General features: G+C 46.0%; 1 protein-coding gene across 4 annotated transcripts in view; it reads right to left on the bottom strand.

Moving 5' to 3' along the window:
• The window catches only part of GSG1L (GSG1 like), a 118,885-nt gene that overhangs the window by 56,981 nt on the left and 40,804 nt on the right, over positions 1-21,100 (bottom strand). For 3 of the 4 annotated variants that reach the window (XM_037911179.2, XM_043524280.1, XM_043524282.1), the window contains exon 3: positions 3,153-3,305. The exons of the other annotated variant lie outside the window; for it this stretch is intronic. In XM_037911179.2, the coding sequence (XP_037767107.2) occupies positions 3,153-3,305 (153 nt within the window). The remainder of the gene's footprint in view (positions 1-3,152; positions 3,306-21,100) is intronic. 4 annotated transcript variants of the gene reach the window in all.

Here is a 21,100-nt window from a genome sequence, read left to right as displayed (position 1 = left end):
TCAGCCTGGAGCCTCCTCCCACACTCTAAATTCCTCAGTCCCAGCCCAGAGCCCGCACTCAACCAGCTGCCTCAGCCCAGTGAAAGTGAGTGTGGGAGGGACAGCGAGCGATGAAGTGGGGGAGTGGGATGGAGTAAGCAGGGGACGGGGCCTCGGAGAAGGGGCAGGGCAGGGATGTGGCCTTAGAGAAGGTGTGGGGAGGGGCGGGGCAAGGGTGTCCAGGTTTGTGCAATTAGACAGGTGGCAACCCTAGTCCCAGGTCAGCCAAAGCCCCAAGCCCCCCTCCACCTGCCCAGAGCAGGCCAGCCGCAGCCATGCCAGCCTCTCCTCCTCCTCCCCAGACGCCAAGATGTTATGGGGAAAAGCCTCTCACTCTCCTCTGAAGAAGCTTTTGATATGCCCCATGCAGATTCTGGGTCAGCTGGGCAGCGGTATTTACTACTCAACTTCCTGGGTTCATGAGTACAGGGGTTGGACCCTACTCCCTTAATCTGGGCTGGGGTCTTGGGGGCCTTGCCTTTCTGGGAGGACCTGGGGCCTTCTCTCTGCCCCCAGGCTTTGGGAAAGTCCTGCCCCTTTGGATGGGAAACAGAATGGGTATATTTCATGCATATCACATCTCTAAAGCCTCAAGAAGGAGGATGGGAATACCCACTGATATGAATGTTGCAGGTCACACATCTCAGAGCTATGGTTCCAGGCTGTATTCATCTCCACAGGGTATTCTCATTCAGCTGAGAACACCACACTGAGACGAATGGGCACTTCCCACCTTTCAAAGCCTCCTCTCCTGCAGATGGTTGTGTAGAAAAGCTCTTTCCTGACATCGTCCCTCTATCCTTCCTGTTTAAAGGATGATGTTTCTAAAATCCACACATGCTTGCATGGATTATGCTGAAATTTGCTATGCCTTGTGGTAGTGCAGAGTATGGTTCATGACCCACATTTGGGGTCATTTGAGTCAAGGGTTCTGGAGATATAAGACCCAAATTGTAAATGGTATTTAAGAACATGTTCCCTTCTTCGCTTGCATAGATGTGCAGTCTGGAAGGATGGCACTGTGCATGCACCAATAAAGCAAAAATCATGCAAAGGTTTCTATGCAGCCACCTTATGGTTGCCTGGGTAGTTTGTGGGAATGTGCCAAAGCCAGTGCCTCTGGTGAACACCTCACCCCTGATGTTTCTAGTGTGAACTTTTGGTACAACTGAGCAATAAGATTTAAAAACTCGCGTTGCTTGCTACAAGTTGTCTCTCTTATAACATAGCATGCTTTTGTTTTATGGGGATGCTTGCTGTGAACACAGCAGAGTTGTCAGCAGATAGAGAATCTGGGGAGGGGACAGAGACAGGGAGAGGAGTTGTGGCTACAGAGCAGTTGGTCAATGAGGATTGGTGATAAGCAAGCCTTGGATTGGCTGTTTGGAAAAAAAAATGGTATTTTACTAGCCCCTGGGGTTGGGGGTGGGGGCAAGTGGCTACTTCCTGCTCTTGGGGCAGATTAATGAGAGGGTTCCAAAGACACATAGCATGGAGGTTTGGAATTGACAGCGCAGGGGCGGCTCTACCAATTTTGCCGCCCCAAGCAGTTGCCGCCGAATTACCACCACGCCTGGAAGAGTGGCAGAGCTGCCGCCCAAAAGCCGCCGTGGTGGAAGTGTGGCGGAGTTGCTGCCATGGGACACTGAATGCTGCCCTAAGCACCTGCTTGGAAAGCTGGTGCCTGGAGCCAGCCCTGCCACTGGGGGAAAAGAAATATGTGCACTGCCAGGTTTGCTTAAAGGGTGGATTCCAGAAGATGGAATTTTCTCTTTGCAATCACAGTAGCAACAAGGAAGTTAATGTAATTCTCCCCCTTCACAGTGAAACAGCTGTGAAATTCCCTAGCACAAACTGGAGTGCTGCTGAGTTCATTGTGGCCATTGGCAAGAGAGAGAGGACGGCTTGCTGTCCTGCACTCATATCTTCTTGGTTTTCATTTGCATGGCCCCACACGTACAGGCTGTGTGAGAGGGAATCACACACAGGGTCAGATGCTATGTTTGAAGAGCATGTGGCCATCCTCACTCTTCTGAGATACTCCATCAAATTCTGTCCTAGTGCAAGAGTCACAGTTTAGGGTTCCAGCAAGTTCAGGAATCAGAGAGCTGGCAGGGAAGCAAAGCACATTGGGGATATACCAGGAACCCCCAGCTGCAGCATTCACATGCTGCCATCAGACCCTCACTTTCGCTCTGGTCCAGAATGAATGGTTGGGAACAAAATGGTTCTGTCTACACTGCAGCTGGGAGCATGCCTCCCAGCCTGGGCAGACAGACTCATGCTACCTCTGCTCAAGCTAGCACACTAAAAATACCAGTGTGGCCATTGCAGCATAGGAACTGGTGCGGCTTAGCTGCCAGAGTGTAAGCCTGGCTGACCCCTTGGGTCCAAGCTCAGGTGGCTAGCCCATGCCACAGCTTGCGCTGCAATGTCCACGCTATTATTTTTAGCATGCCAGCACAAACAGTGCTAGTGTGCATCAATCTACCTGGGCTGGGATGCACACTCCCAGCTGCAGCGTAGACAAAGCCTAACACAGTTTAGTCTGCTGGAATCTGCAGCCAGCCTGAGAGAATAGATCTGAGACGTGTAAACTTCCCCATTCATGTTCATGGAGTTGTTCCTGAGCTGTCCTTTGGTAACACCAAGTTTTCTTCACCCATTGTGGCTCCTAGGATGCTTCTCCTTCTTAATTCTCCTAATGCATCAGCTAGACCCCTTTCCTTTTTCCTGCACACTCTAGTCCTCTGTTTTTTAACGTGAACATTAAAAAAGGATTTTCAAAAACACACCTTCTCGTTTTCTATTTGGTGACCAGGAGGGTGATGCTGAGAGAGGAGGTTCATAGATGGCATAATCAGGGCAGTCTTGGTGGTGTAGGAAGATTAACGAGCATGCCGTCACTTTGGATTTAGTGCCAGATATTTTTAGTTCTAGGGGGCTGTAGGCAGCACTACTGTGCTGACCTTTTCCCAAAGCTCTAATGAAACTGGGCGAGCCACACATGGCCGAGAGGAGCCCGGCAGCCCTGTGTTTTCAACCTTTCGAAGTTTTAGAATCTCACTTCGTTGGATATCCCAGGCGGACTGAGGAATGGAAAGGTCCCTTACCTGACAGCACAGTGAAGACTGCGGCAAAGGCATTTAGCTTGAGCCCATCTATCACATTACTCGAATGAAAGAGCTCTAGGCACATGAGGCTGAACCCAACGACTAACAGCATGATGTACAACACTTCAGATACGACCGAAAGCCACAGGACACCTGAAACACAGAAGAGAAACAACCGGAGGCTGCTTTTAGTTACCTCTAACACAGTCCAACGTTGACAAAAGCACAGTGATGAGGGCAGGAATATGTAGCGCTGTCTTGTGCCGTTTAAATGGGGCAGAGAAAACGCTTGAGGGAAAGTACATGTGGCAGTAAAGGGGGCTGGCCTTGTGGGTGAAGGCTTTGGCTTGGGACACAGCTGCTGTGGGCTCAATTCTCAGCTGAGCTCTGCTAATGACTCTGTGTGATCCTCGGCAAGTCATTTAATCCCTGTGTCTGAGTTCTCCGGCTGTAAAATAGACATGATTTCATAATAATCCCCACCAGAGGTGGGTGCAAATAAAGCATTGATGTTTGGGAAGTGCCAAGGACCGGATGGGAAAATGGACAAATAAAAGAGTGTGAAAATGGACATATGCCTCGAGGCATAAGTGCTGAGTGGTCCTGAGACAGAATGATTTAGTTAGGTGAGATCAGAGAAGCTCTAGGGCTCATGCTCTCCTAAGAATATGAATGGCAGAAGCAGCAGGCACTGACTGTGCAGAGAAAGAGTTGGTAGGGCGCTAGAACCGTGCAGTTAGTGCCAACCCTGTGTTTGGTTGAGTCCGACAGCTGTGCAATTGCCCTGTCCCACTACGTAGCACAAATGAGTTCATTGTGGTGTTGGGTGAGAGAGAGAGAACGACTTGCTGTCCTGCACTGTGGTATCTTCTTGGTTTTCATTTGCACGGCCCCTCAGGGATGGGCTGTGTGAGATGGAGTCTCGGCTCAAAGGCCACTATTCAAATTCCCATTCCTCCCAACATCTCCAACATCTGAGTGGTGCTTATGTCACTTTTTTCCATCTGAAGATGCCTTCTGCATATTTCTTTGGAAAGGACGGCCATTCTCCAATCAGCCCCAGTATGAAGCAGAAACACTGGAAAACTACCGTTCTTGGATGGATGGATTTAAAAGAAACACCCTTTATACCTTTTCTGGAGCACCATTGCAGGATGGTGGGGGTGTTCACTATGCCTACATTAGTAGCACAGGATCCGGCAACTCCAGAGAGACTTGCACTGACTCAGTGCTGTGTTGGCAACTTGATTCAAGCATCAGTTGACTGTCAGGTCTTTCTGCTGCATGGATCCACGAGAGCAAAATGCACTGGCACCAGCCATCAGACACTAGCTTAATTTCCTAGTGCAGGGGAATTAATGAGAGAGAGAGAGCGCGAACTTCCTATCTTGAAGGTGACATTGGAGATGGAGAGGCAGTAGTGCTTAAAAAGTGCATTAAAATGTTAGGTGACATGAGTCTGAATTGAGAAGCTAGCAGGTAAGACTAACTTTCAAGGGATAAATTAATTTGGATTCCTAATAATGTTCTGTATACACTGGTATCAGGACTTTAACTATGGCCATTTCCCATGAACCCACGTCAAGAAAGAACTGCTGCATGAACTACCTCAGTTGAAGAGAAAACCATGCTGTAAGTGACCTTCACCTATCAGCACTGACAATGGAAGGATCATTGATGTTCTCCTAGTATGACTGACCCCCAAGTCCCCGCCTTCATGCTGCCTCTTCCCCCGAGGCCCTGCTTCTGCGCTGCCTCTTCCCCCGCCATGACCCCACCCCCACTAGCTCCTCTCCACCCCCTCCCCCATGTCGCTCACCCTTAAGGCTGGTAAAAAGTGGGAGGGCCATGGCCCCCTGCCCTCCCTTGTTCTGGCGCCCTGCTGGCAAAAAGAACATAAGCGCAGCAAAACCTACTGGTACCAAAGTCTTTGGTAGGTATAAAAGGCCAAAGATTGGGAAAACCAATGAGAAAGCACTAGTAAGGATTAAAAATGGAGTGAATACCATGGTACTCTCCCTGTGTCCTGGCCATTTTTGCCTTTAATATGTTCTTTCCAAATTTCTAGGCAAAGCTGCATCTAGAAAAGTCCATTCTAAGAAGCAGGTGGATGGGTACCAACTGCAGTAAGGCAATCCCTCTGGGTGCAGTTATGCAGTTGGGGGGAGGCAAGGAAGATTATGTGCAGGGCACCTTTTCTAGCCCCCTCCCCATGTGGAGTGAGCAGAGCAGGTCCTGAAAAGGACAGCTCAGTCACAGTCACAGTTGCTGAGTTGCAGTCCTGCCTCTGTCCAAATGCAAAAACGACCATATACAGCTGCCACCCGGGTGCTGGTCCGGTCATCATGGCCCTGTGCCTGTCGCCACTCATCGATTGCCACAAGACTTGGACATATGTGCATGAATTCTTTTAATGTGGAGACACCGTTGCACGCAAGTGCCCACATGGTGCTTGACAGGATGAAGCTCTTAATCCAATGGCAAAGGAACCAAGAAGATTGGAGAACGCCATCCTGCTGCAGCCTTCGTCCACCTTCACAGCCGTTGAGAGAAATCACTGCTGCTGAGGACTTTGGGGTGGGGTGTGGTGGATTGCTGTTCGTCTGGAACCTCACCTTTGACTTTACTTCCTTGGGTGACCCTACAGGGAGTGCAAGATTCCCGATGGCATCGCTCTTGGGATCATGGGAACACTCAAGCTGCTCCACCATGTAAAGGTTATGATCCACTGGGGCAGGTTAGGATAACATATGTATACTGAATTATGATATTGAAATATAAAGATGAAGAATTGCTAAATGGTAATAATCAGGGCTTTGTTACTTTAATAGTTTATAATTATGGATAGTGAATATGTTTGAGGTATTGCTTATGCCATGGCCTTGGCTTGGGTGGTGTTTTGCCAATTTTTTTCTTACATGGACTGGCTTAGATAATGCTTCCTGCTGACAGTGATGTTTTGTTATGCTGCAAATTTTAGATAAAAGAAAAGTTAACTTTACATTTGTGTATTTCTTATACTGGTTAAAAGTCCCTTTACTGAGAGAGAACAAGAAGACATGAAAACATAAGGACATGCAAATAGTGAAAACAGCATAAGCTGTGTAAATTGAAGCTTGTGCATGCACGTTGTATGGGCTACATAAGAGCGTGTTTAATGCTGATTGAAGAAAAGTTAGACTTTGTAATGTGGAAATTTATAAGAAGCCAAGTAAAGTGGGGGAGGGGAGAATTGGAGAAATACCAGACCAGAAACTGAAGGAATGAGACTGAAGGACCAGACCAGGAATCAGAGGCTGAGACAATCATCATGAAGTATAGAAGAGCTTCCCAGAACCCCAGTGCTGAGCAACTTGGGCCCCTACCTCTTCCATCTGATCTGTTTGTCTGGCATAAATACATGTTCAGAAAGTGGCAATAATTCTATCTGAATTTTATAAATAAAACGAAAATTGAGTAAGCCTAAATTGAGTGGACTTGTGACTCAATTTCCCACCTTCCATTCCCAACACTTATAGTGATAGATTCAAGGAGTTCCATCTAGTTAGCTTAACAAAGAGAAGGTTAAGGGACTTCATTGTAAGGACTTTGTTACAGTCTCTAAGCATCTACATGGGGAACAAATATTTGATAATGGGTTCTTCAATCTAGCAGAGAAAGCTGTAAAATTACTCAATGGCTGGAAGTTGAAACTAAACAAATTCAGATGTAATCAGATATAAATTTTTATGTGAGACTAATTAGCCACTGGGACAACTTACCAAGGGCCATCGTGGATTCTCCATCACCGACAATTTTAAATCAAGATTGGCTGTTTTTCTAAAAGATCTGCTCTAGGCATTATTTTGGGGCAGTTCTCTGACAGGATGTCAGACTAGATGACCACAATAGTCCCTTCTGGCCTTAGAACCTATGGATCTATGACTCTAGGTGTATATGAGCAGAGGAATCACACCCTACCTCATAGTATAGATGTAGCCTATAAGGCATGTTTTCAATTTCTTAATCATTCTTGTGGCTCTTCTCTGAACCCTCTCCAATTAATCAACATTCTTGTTAAATTGTGGATGCCAGAACTGAACCAAGTATTCCAGTAGTGGTCACAGTAGTGCCAAATACAGAAGTAATATAACCTACCTACATTAATGGATCCAGTTAGCCCTTTTCACTATAGCATCACACTGGTAGCTCTTGTTCTGCTGATTACCCACCATGACCCCCTCCCCCCAAGTCTTTTTTTCAAAGTCACTGCTTCCCAGGATAGTCCCCCATTCTTTGTTCTTAGATGTCTAACTTTATTTTTGGCCATATTAAAATGCATAGTGTTTGCTTGCACCCATCTTACCAAGCAATCCAGATTGCTCTGTATCAGTGACTTGTCCTCTTCATTATTTACCACTCCCCCAATCTTTGGGTCTTCTCTTCTGCAAATGTTATCAGTGATGATCTTAGGTTTTCTTTCAGGTCACTGATAAAAATACTAAATATCTTATCTGGGCTTGCTAGTCCTTGTGACTCTGGACTCGCCAGCCATCATTGTCCTGCTTCTTCATGTTTGCCCACTGTACTGTTTAGTCTTTGGTATCTCCTCTGAGCTCACCAGCTCCCTGCACCCTCAGGCTCATCCAATGTATTTTCTGTTGCCTGGATAGACAATGGGGAAGGAAAGAAACCGTCACGCTATCTGGAGTGGCTCACGACCATGAATGCCTGCCTCAGGGCAGACTGTCAGAAAACAGGGCAGATACTCCAGACTGGTGGTGTGTTTGATAATTAAATTTCACTAAATGTGAACTTCTGGATCACTATATCATTCTTACCATGGAGTCACAGACAGCCCCTTGGACTCTCCAGTCATCTTACCATCTGGACAAACTGGACTTTGTAATAAAAGGTCACTTATACCAAAAATCACTACATCAGTTTGCTCCCAGTCCCAAGAGACAGTCACATATCCCAGATCAATTGGTACTCCAGATATTACACCAAAGACAGCATTGGCAGCCAATTCTATAGTAAACTAACTAAAGGTTTATTAGCTAAGAAAAGGAAATGAGAGTTATTGAGGAGCTAAAGCAGGTAAAATATATGAACAGGCAAGTCACAGTCTATAATTGTAAATGGTAGCAGAGATGTAGTAATCAGCCAGTTTCCAAAAGTCTCTCAGGGCTACCAGAATAACTCTGGGGATCTCCATATTCTTGTTCAGTTGTTCTGCCCTGTTACAATCCAAACAGTCCAGAGATAAAGGATCTTTCTCTGAATCCATACTTATAGCTTCTTCTCACAGAAGACAAGCTCACAGTGTCACTACCCATGTGGGCTTTTCCTTTGACGGAGAGAGACGAACGCATTTTGAATCTTTGACCTCTGATCATCACACAGAATGATGACTTGCTTTAAAATTAGCACTTTTCTGTTGAAGTTCTTCATTTGCATTTCACATGGCTTCTCTCTCATTTGACTGCTCTTTTGATGGGTTATTTAGTTGCGGGGTATACACAATGTAAATATTTGCTACCCAATTATAATGGGATGCAGATACATGAAAACAATGCAAGTAACATCCCATTTGTTTTCATGAAGTTTAAACACCAAAAACACTCTTATACATTTACCAATTACTTTGATGTATACTAATGCACAAGTGAATTGACCTGGAGCTTCAGCATGAGCTGGCACCTGGTCTGCCAGCATCCCAGCTCATCTGGTTTTGACAGCCCTTCAATATGGGTGAGGGTAGAAGGGGAATGATTTGCATGCCTGGGCTCACAATTTCAGAGCAAACATTCTCAAAGATATAAAGTTAAAGTTATTTTCTTATAGCATGGAATACGGACATTAAAAGTGAGATTAATGCATGCAGCAATTTGCAAGCATTTCATAGAGTCGAAATACGTTCTTATAAGATTAATACCTATTTTGAGCAAAACTAACATACAGGTGAACTGGTCTGGTCTCTAGCTATGAGTTTGTCAGTTCTTAGCTAATGCCTGCAGCCTGGGCAAGAGCTGGCATCTGGCCTGCCAGCGTCACAGTAACTATACAAGTGTATTGAGTTTGAGGAGGAGGTGTTGGGATGCTTTGTGTCTCCTTTGTGAGAATGCATTAAACCCCATTCAGGCTTAAAATAAGGGCATGATGGCCAAGTGAGCACTCCTTCTTTCTCGTTCAATTTCACCATTCAGATAGTTTTATTACTATATTTTTGCTTATATGTTTTAGGCTCCCAGATTGGAATTGTGTGCCACAAATACTTGGTGTGATCAATAAGAAATGGTGAAAGAAATAAACATTGAGCATGCTGTTGTGGCTGGCACAGTTTTCCAGCTCTGCACTCCCAGCACTGAGCATTCAGCCCATCTGTTGGGTAGTGTAATCTGATTATGTCAGACCATCTGCCGGATTACTTTGTGCTTCTGTGTAGAAAGCTGGGATGAGAGAAATAGATCAAGAAGCTGTGAGAGACTTCCTCACAAATTCTTCATGCTGCCTGGGGTGCTGGCAGACCAGATGCCGGCTCGTCAAAGTCCCCATGTCTAAACTGAACACTAATAAACACATTCCTGGAATTAGTTTGCCTCACCTGTGTGTTAGTATTAGTATTAGAATCATAAGAATGTGTTTAGTGTTTTGACTTTATTGAATACATGTGAGTTGCTGCATGCATTAATGTAATAACATCTGTATCCCATCTTGTAAAGTAATATTTGAGGGTTGTATTGTAAGCCTCTGTAACTGTGTAAATCACCAGGCAGGGACTAGCCATTAACTAGTGTAAAGCGTTGATTTCCAACAGAAGGTGTTATGTCCTGTCCAACAGGCAAGGTCCATCAACACCAGGTGGACTATTGTGGAACATTATATAGTACAAAATAGGTTTGCTGTTTTGCTCTCTCCATCTCCCCATGTGAAGATCCCATCAGCTGAGTTTGCAGCTCAGAGCACATGGCAAGAGGGGGTTAAAAACCCCAAACAAAAAGAACCAGGGCTCTCTCTGCTGCTTGGACTCCAGTTGGCAAGGTTTTTCTAAGCATTGACAAGAGATCCCCAGCTGCTTAGCTTGGGTTAGCCCTAAAGGACAGCTAGAGTTTACAGATTATAAAAGCTTCTATTTCCTTTTGAAATTTAAGACTGTAACTCATGTGTGTACTTATGTTTACCTGCATTAACGCTGTAAATAATTTCCTTTCCTATGATTTATTATATAGGATTGACTACAGGAGTTGTCTTTGGTGTGAGATCTGAGGTGCAATTGACCTGGGGTAAGTGACTGGTCCTTTGGGACAGGGAATAACCTGAATATTGCTGCGGTGCCAACCAGGTGAGCCTACCTATGTGATAGATGGTCCCTTACACCAAGCAAGACAGATTGGAGTACCCAAGAGGACTCTGTGTGACTCCAGGTATAGTGTCTGAGGGTTTACATTTGATAATTGGTTGGTGAAATCTAAATAGAAGTCACAGCCAATGTGGGGTTTGTGCTGTGGGTCTGAACAGTCTGCCCTGTGCTTGGTACCCCTGCTCCTGAGCCACTGCAAGGCACTGTTACTCTGCCAAAAGCCAGCAGAGACACCTACAATGCTGAAATGTTATTAGACACTCAGCAGAAGGGACAGAAAGAAAGGATCATCCAGCCAGGGTGGCTGTGGCTATCGGACTCTGGATACATCTACACGTTGAGCTGGAGGTGTACATTCCAGCTCAAGGAAACATACTCTCACTAGCTCTGGTCAAGCTAGTACACTAAAAATAGAGCAGAGCCCTAGTGGCACAAGCGGTGGGAGGGGCTAGCTACTCCTAGTCTGTGCTTTCCATTTTGGATAGGTACCTACGTGAGATGGCTTGGTGCTTGCACCACCACTGCTGCATCAGAGCTAGCATGGGTATGTGTGCTGGAGATGGAACACCCACCTTCAGCTCAGAGTAGATGTCCCCTCTGGGGCTGCATGTGGTGAGTTTAATGCCGAGGCACGGTTTGGATCATGGAAAGGAGGCTGGTGGTTTTGGTTTCATTTGGCTTTAATCTTGGACTTTATTTTCTTGGGATGAGGGGAGCTCTGTGCCAAAGGAACTAAGAGTGTGGGCTGGAGTCAGAAGGGAGGGTTTCCATTGTCTATTGCAGTACAGTTGACTCCCTGCTATTTAACCAAACAAGAGGAAGGTTGGTTTTATGATTATGCCATTGGACGGGGATCAGGAGTCAATTCTGTGTGTGACTTTGGGCAAATCACTTGATACCCCTGTGCCTTTTTGTAAAATGGAGGTAATAATACTTCCCTACTTTGCAGCATTAGGAGAGAAACTAACGAATGTTTGTGTGGCACCTAGGTATGGTGGTGGTGAATGCAATGTAAAACCTATACAGTAATATCTAAAATAAGAGTATTCCACATACTTTTGTATGGAAAATGGATTAAATCTCTTATCCAAAACAGAGTTTCCCTACTCTATCCCAAAATACGTCAGAGTTAATACAAGCCATAAGTGACATACAGCATGAGCTGCCAGTGTGATGCTGCGGCCAAGAACTAATGCGAGTCTGGGATGCATAAACAGGGGACTCTCTAGTAGGAGCAAAAAGGTTATTTTACCTCTATATTTGGCACTGGTGTGAGAGTTGCCAGAACAGTGTGTCCAATTTTGGTGTCCACAATTCAAGAAGGATGTTGATAAAATGGAGGCGGTTCAGAGAAGAGCCATGAAAATGGTTAAAGGATTAGAAAACAGTGGGAGACTGAAGGCGTTCAATCTATTTATTTTAACAAAGAGGAGGTTAAAGGGGTGACTTTATTATCTACATGGGGGGACAAATATTTAACAATAGGCTCTTCAATCTAGCAGAGAAAGGTAACACTATCCAATGGCTGGAAGTTGAAGCTTGGCAAATTCAGACAGGAAATAAAGGCGCAAATTTTTAACAGTGAGAGTAATTAACAATTGAAAGATCTTACTCAGGGTTATGGTGGATTCTCCATCACTGACAATTTTTAAATCAAGAATGGATGTTTTTCTAAAAAATCTGCTCTAGGAATTATTATGGGGTAGTTCATGACCTGCGTCACAATGGTACCTTCTGGTACTGAAATCTATGGCTCAATGAATAGATATATCCTATTATTCACAAAAAGCTATGTTAAAAGATTGTAAAGTCCATCACTCAGCCATCCAGCAATATCAGATATAAAGTGTTCTGTGAAACCTTAATTCTGCCCCTTGTGCTATACATTGTAACCAATCAATTTGTAACATCTCATAGGAAGTCTGTGGTGGAGTCAGGAACGGAATCCAGCTCTCTTGGGTCCTCATGGAGTGCTGTGTCCAAAAGAGAACAGGGAACATTTTCTGAAGTTCCTAAGTCACTTTGGAGCCTAACTCCCAATGATTTTCACTGGACTTAGGCTACTCGGTGCCCTAGGCACTTTTGAAAACTTTACCCAATATCTTTCTTCACGGATGGATCTTTGTTTTGAAGCTAATCTTCTATTTCCTACACAGGTAATACACAGGTAAACTAGTTACATTCATTCACATAAGGCAATTAGCCGGTACTTCATTATAACATAGATAGTTAAACTGAAGGCAATCTAGATAATATTATTAGTTTCCTGCAGTATCTTACATCTGTGATCTTAATGTTAACTGGACACAGCCACATATATAATTAAGACATGAAAGGGGATCAGCATCTACAAACTAATCTGGTTATGCTGTTAAACTTCTAACAAGATATAGGTAAACACAGACAATTACTCTTGAAATTATTCCTACAAACAAATGAGTTGATGATTGCTAGTCTAGCACATCTCTTTGAAATGTACATACAAGTAGATTATCTTGATTAAAGATTGTAATGTCTCCTGTTAAATTGTTATGGGTCATACACAGGGTGGCCTGTCTGTCAGTGTCACAGCATTGTATTCATGCAGTTAGTAATTGCATAATTGCACTGTCTCTTTAGGGGTGTGTCCAGTGGTGAGCTGGAGCCGGTTCGCACCAGTTCGCTAGAACTGGTTGTTAAATTTAGAAGCCCTTTTAGAACCACTTGTCCCGCGACGCAGAACCGGTTCTAAAAGGGCTTCTAAATTTAACAACCGGCCAAAAGTGGTGCCTTAGGCACGGACTCCGTGGGCGCTCCGGGGCTGAAGGTGCGGGCAGGGGTAAGGGGGGCTGGGTTTCAGCACCCCCACTATTAAAAGTGTTCCAGCACCACTGGCACTTTCAGTTATCCCATGAACTGTGCTGCTCAGTGCCCGCGATCATGGAGCATGCTCCAAGAGCTGCTGCCTGGTCTCTGGAGCCCACTCGTGTGTTGATCAGTGTGTGAGCAGAGTACACCCTCCTCCATGACTTCCTCTTTACTGGCAGGAACTTTCCCCTGTCTCGGGAGATTTCACAGATTCTGGAGGAGGTGGCATGAACCAGACTTCGTCCCAGTGATGGGAGTGCATGAAGCATCTCATGCTCAGGTACCAGAGGGTTAAGGACTGAAACAATCACTCTGGGAGGGGACCTAGCACATGCCCTTGTAGATGAGCTGGATTAGATGCTCTCCAGAACTGCAAGCAGTGAGCCTGAATTCAGTCACAACCCCCTCCTCAACCACACCAGCCTCCTCATGTGACAGGATGCCCATGAGGGGCAGGGCAAGGCAGCAACAAGGACCATGGAAGAAGACTCTGAGGAAGTCCCAGAAGACCTGGAGGAAGAGGAGCATGTTACTCTGCACCTCTACCTGGCAGACCTGGTGAGGAATTATTTAGGAGGGTCTCAAGCCGTGGCAGGAAAAGGAATCTCAGGCTGGCAAGTTATAATACACTCTCATGCTCCCTGGAGATATCCCCTCTTGCGCCAGTAATACATGCCTGGAAGCTGGCCCTGTCACCGCATCCCACCCAGGCTTCACCCCAACATTGTCCCTGAGCAAGACACAGTGGTAGATCCATGATTTTATTGAAATCCCATGAACCACTGCAAAGCATTTAGCATAAGCTATACCAGAGTATTAACAAGCAGGCACTCTTCCCTGTGCATTACTTGCCCAGCACGACAGTGATAGTTCCTTGGCTGCAGGAAAAGATGAGGTGGGGGGGAAAGAGGGGGAGAGAAGAAGGATGGCATTGGTTTTAAATGGCCTTGAGTGGGGAAAGAACAGTTATGGTTGTGACAAAAACCCATCATCCCTCCCCCAGCCCCCCATGCCCATCTTTCCTTCCCCTTATGAACGGGAGCCGCATGGAAAGCGGGAGGGGGATGGTTGGGCGCTTGTGTGTGGGCCTGCCTAGGTCCAGGAAGGGAAAAGGTTGTTCAAGGAAAGTTAGACTGATCCATTCTCCTTGGGACCATTGGAAATATTATGTACCATTCCCAATCCCTGGGCTCCATCACCGCACTGAGCCACTCTGCAGATGCTGGGAAAAGCATCTGCTCTCCAGTTCCATAGACACAATGCTGTGTCCCTTAACTGTGGAGAGGTGACTGGCTCGCAGTGTTAATCCAGAAGTTCAAGGGAGAAAATACACTTCCAGTGCATCTCTGTTTCCCTGTCCTTTTCAGTGCTGTTGGTTGTACACAGAGGCCAGAGTTTCTGGCAATGCAGGTGGAGTTGGTGGGCATTCTTTGTGGTTCTCTGTTCCTCTTCCATAGGAAATCAATCTGCTATCTTAGAATACAGTTTCCTCTCAAATTGCCACCCAGTCCTGTAAGCATAATTCAGCAAATTTTTGGAGTAGCAGAAATTTGAGCTGGTTCTTCAAATGTGCTTGGTCCACCTTCGTAGCTCCCCAAACCACTCCACCCAGCTGTATGTAGAGGAGTCACCATTAGCAAAAACATCTCTCTGGCACTGGTGGCTGGGTGCCCGCCTCAGTCCTGGATAGCCACATCTCTTTTCCATGCTGATGCTTTCAAAACTGCTGTGTTCTCCAAGTGATGGCCAGCCTTTAAAGAAGAAAACCCACACATTACCCCTGCAGGAACTGACCATACCCCAACAGGACCCTTTGATGCACTGTATGTATTCCAACATTTGAATATAAGTAACACAGGTATATATTTACCCTCGGCTCCTTCCTCATGGGCTGCAAAAGTAGTCTGAAGAAAGGAGGCTGTAACAGCTGCACTCCTGGGCTGCTTAAAACTATCAATATTGTGGCCTTCAGGCCTACGTTATGGGGCATTTCTTAGGTTCCGTCAAAGGAGAAATGAAATATAATGCTAGCCATCTGTTTGACTCGGCAGACCATTCCGATACCAACAGGGAACCCATTCCCCTGGGAAGTCAGAAGCGGCACTGCAGAGACAGCGGACAAAGATGCCAAAGGACTCTGGAGGACCTGCTTGTTGGTATACAGAGAAGGAGTCAAGAGCAGCTGGACTTTCTTAGGGCAAGGGAGGATCAGGCTTTTAGATAGGATGATGCATTCCTATAAATGGAGAGACAGCCCAGGCAATGGGAGCGTGCACTCATGCAGTGCCTACTCCGGCGGGTGGTAGAATGCTTTCGGGGCCCATCCACTGCTTTTGCTGCTGCTCCTCTCCTGGAAGAGGCAGCGCCTCTCACTTCTGCTCCTCCTCCGTTGGATGACTAGGCTGCCGCTGAGGCAGTGAATTCCAACCCCCACCCACCAGGGAGGAGAATGCCGGACACCAGGCACAAGATGCTCTGCCGGCATCTGAAACCCCTCTCAGGGGAACTCCCCAGAGCATGGAGGAGGGAGACAATGGGCTCCATCCTGTCCCTGTAGCCCAGCCTGGGATCAGCCCCCAAGCCCCATACAGAGAGTCCCTGTTAGTCCCCCTGCACCATAATCCATAGTTGTCCCCTTCTACCTGCCCTTTATCATAGAATCTCAGGGTTGGAAGGGACCTCAGGAGGTCATCTAGTCCAACCCCCTGCTCAAAGCAGGGCCAATCCCCAATTTTTGCCCCAGACCTCTAAATGGCCCCCTCAAGGATTGAACTCACAATCCTGGGTTTAGCAGGCCAATGCTCAAACCACTGAGCTATCTCTTCCTCCAGGGGGAGGGGAAGAGCAAGAAGACATTTCCACAGACATTAATGTTTGCCCATACCTCTGGGATTTTTTTCTTTTTTGGTTCATTTGTTCCTGTTTTAAAAAAAAATTTGCTATGTGTATGTAAGTAAAAATTTCTATTCACTTCCCTTGTGTGCGCATCTTGTTTTTGGAGTATAATCAACACGATACTTCCTAGAGGCTGGGAAGAGGGTAGCAGAATTCACAGCTCATGAAAATTCATGCTACTCTGAAAACAGCTCATGATGGTGATTTATTAAAAATCTGGTACCACGGAACTGCAAACAATTTCATCCCTGCACCAAACCCTTCCAGCCCCCCTACTCATGAATTTGCTATCTTGACAACGAAGTAAGCTGTGAAATAACTGTTGCATCCAAAGCACCACAATGAAAACCAGAAGAGAATTTAGTGGACACATCTTTATGTCTTTGTTAATAATTTGTGATAATACAGTGACAGGAAACAAAAGTAAAATAACAGAAGATATGTGACACTGAGCGGTGCTTTTACGACTCGTGTGTAGACTTCAGTATTGATATAGCCTGGTAGACCGCCCCAATAGTTGACTTCCCAAATTGGCTTACAACAGACTGGTAGCTGTCAGATGTTGCCAGATTCCAAAGGGTGATAGCCACCTGCTTCTGTACTATGGGTTTGCAAAAGTGAGAGGCCTGGCCCTGGAGGGTTGGGGCAAGCACCTTGCACAAATCCATGAATTTCTGCTTTCTCATTCAGAAGTTCTTCATCCTCCTCGGTGTCCAAGACAACGTGGACCCACCACACCATGCTGATTCTCTGGGGCCAGAAGCGGCAATCCACCTGCGAGCATACCATTGCAATCCCAGCATTGAAAACATCTGTTCAATGGGACCAAAGTGGATTTTCATTCCTCTTCTGGGTCAGCCATCTTCACCATCTGAAATCTTTCTGGTCTGATTCCGTCCAGTAACCAGTACTGCACTGCATGAACATTTGTCCCACAAGCAGGAGCAGAACGACATCATCATAGACTTGCTCCATGTCTCCAACGCATTTTGGCAGAAGGGAGAGATGACAGAGAGGTGCCATTGTCAAATGCATGAAGATATAATTCCAGCAATGTGAAGCAAGGCAGTTCCTAGAATGTCTTCTGTGACGCACAGAACTCTGGGATACTGCTCCTGAAACGTTACCATGAACATTGCGTACTGAATAGATGCAGGGTGGATGAGGGCACTCAACAGTGCACAGCATATACTCATGCCCAGCACAGCATCTGTGGCCATGTGGTGCAGTGTAGTGGGGCAGCTGCCCCACTCCAGCAGAACAGGGATTAAAAGCAGCCCTGGAGAGGGCTGCGGCTGGGATAAAAGGAATGAGAGAGAGTAGCTGACCACAGGGGTGGCCAGCTCAATCAGGGCCCAGCTGGCCCTGATAAAAGGGCTGGGGGGCTAGGAGCTGGAGGAGTCTCACCCTAGCCCTGGAGGGGGAAAGGCTAGCTGCCTGGGAGCAAGAGACCTGAAGCAGAGCAGTGCTGAGGAAGGGCAAAGGAAGCTGGGGAGCTCCAGCCTGGTAAACCCCCAGGCTGCAGGCCTTGTTGAAGGCCTATGAAAGGTACTGGGGCTGCAGAGGGGCAGCCCGGGGATGGGCAAGGGCAGCAGATCCTACCCCCTTGCCAATGATGAGTGGCTATTATAGACTGCAATCTGCCCCAGGGAAAGGAGGCTAGATGATGACTGGCAGTAGCCACTGAGGCAAGGTGGGCTTAGAGGGTTGGGGGTTCCCCTGGGAGGGGAGACCCAGAGCATGGGGGCACTGTGGTGGGGCAGCACCCCGAGGTAAAGGGCACCGGGGTCCGGGAGGGACATGCGGGGGGCCTGAGGCAGGCGAGAAACTGGCCAGCAGAGGGCACTCCGAGGCTGGAAAAGAGCTAATACCCAAACGACCAGCAGGAGGCACCGCACCGGTGAGTCTTCGGCTGTGCAGGTACAGAGTACATGCTCTAGCAGTACATGGACAAGTAACTGTACACTTGAAAGTGCAGTCATAGCCTAAGAGACACAGGAAGTGACTCTGGGTGAGGGTCCAGAAGACAGTGAGCTCTGGAGAGACTGTGAAGCCTCTATCTCATTTTAAATATCATACTTTTCCTTTTATTATTTTTGTCTTTTACATTAGCTGCAAGATGCCCTAGCCGCCTTTTTATTTTCAGAGAGAGAGCAAAAAGCCCACATGGGGAAGATGCCGGAAAGAAGTGTCCCAGATGTTAACAGCTCTAAATATTGTCTCATAAAGACACTCAGAATGTCTTCTGTGCCTAAAAGACCGAGACTTTGAGACTGTCCTCTGTAATGATTGTCTAGTAAATAAGATTTATTAAACTTCTGCTTAGTAATGGTGTTCTGTTAAAGTATGTATTATAATATCTGTGGCAGAGGAAGAAAGGGTCAGCCCCCTACATAAGAACTGACATCTAAGAAGGAAGCTGTATAATTGACTGAAGTTGTGGTTAAGATGATAAGCATTTGGTTTCATCGTTAACCAGGTGCAAATGATACATTTGATTTGATTTTTGGTAAAATTAGCTAGTTAGGATTTATAACCAAATGGGCAGCCACCTTCTTGTGCTGCCTCTTTAGAGTTTATATAGCACTGATTATATTTTTAATACTAATTTGGTGATTTCATTCCAACCTAATATTGAGATTCACTTGTTTTGATTTCGGGATTTGATTCTATTTTGATAATTTTAGTCTTAGTTTAGTATTATTAATAATAGCTTAGCTATGGAGATATGTTTCCTTGATTTTTATTTTAGTTCATTTAAAAATCTTAAGTTTATAAAATAGAAACTGATCCAGACAACTCCATCTTCTTCCTTTCTTGGGGGTGGGGGGGTGCTTGACCCCTGCTCCACCCCTGCCCTGTTCTGTCCCCTCCCCCACAAGCACCCTGACCTTGCTCCTCCCCCCTCTCCCCCCCAGTGCCTCCTGCATGCCACTTAACAGCTGATCTGCAGTGTGCGGGAGGTGCTGATGGTGGGTGCTGAGCACCCACCATTTGTCCACCCCACCCCACCCCCATTGGTGCCTATGGATCCAGAGTCGCATCTCTTTCAATAAGCAACATGTGTCCAGAACCTTTGAGGGCCTGGGTAGAGACTAGCCAGTCTACCTAAAAGCGTGATAAGCTCTCCCTAATGTCTGTTGTTCTCACCTGTGAAAGGCATACAGTGCTTTCTATTGTGTGCTCATCATCTGTCCAAGTTCCTGCCATACGTCCCCCAGGTCAGCGAACACCTTAGCAGTCTGACCACTGCAGATGCTGGTTGGTATTGGAAATCCCCACAGCAAGATGACTCAAACAGATCAAAAAGTTAGTGGTTAAATAATAGTCCTAAAACGTTATGATGTAAAGGAACCTGTAACTATTCAATGTGAAGCCAGTGAACTCAGCATTATTACAGACTGGCCAGCCTGTGGCATTTGCCTAGTCTAGGATTATCTCCAACAGCAAAGCTGTGCTCAAACACAGAAAGAATGCCTAGCCATTATGTTTACATACATCAAGTTTGACCAGTGTGTCCTGGGACATGATCATATCCACGTGGACAGAGACAACAAACCTTTGGGATTCATCTTCAAACACCCTTTGCTGCAAAATATCTTCAAAGAATGTTAATGAAAATTCAAAACTCATTGCTTGGACATATAATACAAAGAAGGTCTCTGATGTTCATTGCAGACTCTGTCCAGCAGGGCCATTAAGAACTTGAACATATCAAAAAGGCAGAATTCCTTTCTGTGACAAGTAGCTTCTGCAGATACAAAGACCTACCCAAACAGGTGCTTCCCCCTCCTCCAATACCCCAGTTACTCCTAGACCTGGGGTAATTCAGGACTGTGTTATGCACCTGAGTGGTGGGGGGTTCAAATCCAGCTGATGGTGGGACAGGCAGAAGTATATGTAAATTAGTGTGAGGACCCCAGGGAAAGCAGTTTAAATCATGTCATATTACAGAAGAACAGTCATACTGGCTCAAGACAGTAGGCCAGATAGCCCCGACACCTATCTTCCAACAGGAGCCAGTACCAGAGGCTTCAGAGGGAATGAACAGAACAGGGCAGTTGCGAAATGATCCATCCCTGTCATCTAATCGCAGCTTCTGGCAGTCAGACATTTAGGGAGACCCAGAGCATGGGGCTGCATCCCTGATCATCTTGCCTCGTAGCCATTGATGGATCTGTCCTCCATTAATTTATCTAATTCCTTGTTGAACCCAGTTATATTTTTGTCCTTCACAACATCCCCTGGCAACATGTTCCACAGGTTCACTGTGCATTGTGTGAAGTACTTCCTTAGGTTTGTTTAAAACCTGCTGCCTATTCATTTCATTGGATGACTCTTGTGTGATGTGAAGGGGTAAATAACACTTTTTCTCCACACCAGTCATGATTTTATAGACCTCTATCACATCCCCCCTTCACTATCTTTTCCAAGATGAACAGCCCCAGTCTTTTTAATCTCTCTTCATACGGAAGCTGTTCCATAGCTCTAATGATTGTTTATTGCCCTTCTCTGTGCCTTTTCTAATTCTAAGACCTTCTGAGATGGGCGTGACCAGAACTGCACACAGTATTCAAGCTGTGGGTGGCTGTATATAGCGGCATTATGATAGGAAAGGGACAGATAAGACAAACTAATGGCTCCTAACAGTGTTCACTTTTTTGCTTGCCGCTGCACATTGTGCAGATGAAGTTTTCAGAGAACTATCCACAGTGACTCCTCGATCTTTCTTGAGTGACGACAGCTAATTTAGACCCCATCATTTTGTATGGATAGTTGGCATTATGTTTTCCAATGTGAATTACTTTTCACGTAACAGGACTGAATTTCATCTATTTTGTTGCATCCCTTTGTAATTCTTCAG

Source organism: Chelonia mydas, chromosome 10 (assembly GCF_015237465.2).
Source record: "Chelonia mydas isolate rCheMyd1 chromosome 10, rCheMyd1.pri.v2, whole genome shotgun sequence".
Taxonomy (NCBI): domain Eukaryota; kingdom Metazoa; phylum Chordata; order Testudines; family Cheloniidae; genus Chelonia; species Chelonia mydas.
The sequence above is the reverse complement of the archived record's forward strand: the minus strand, read 5'-3'. Positions and strand labels throughout refer to the sequence as shown.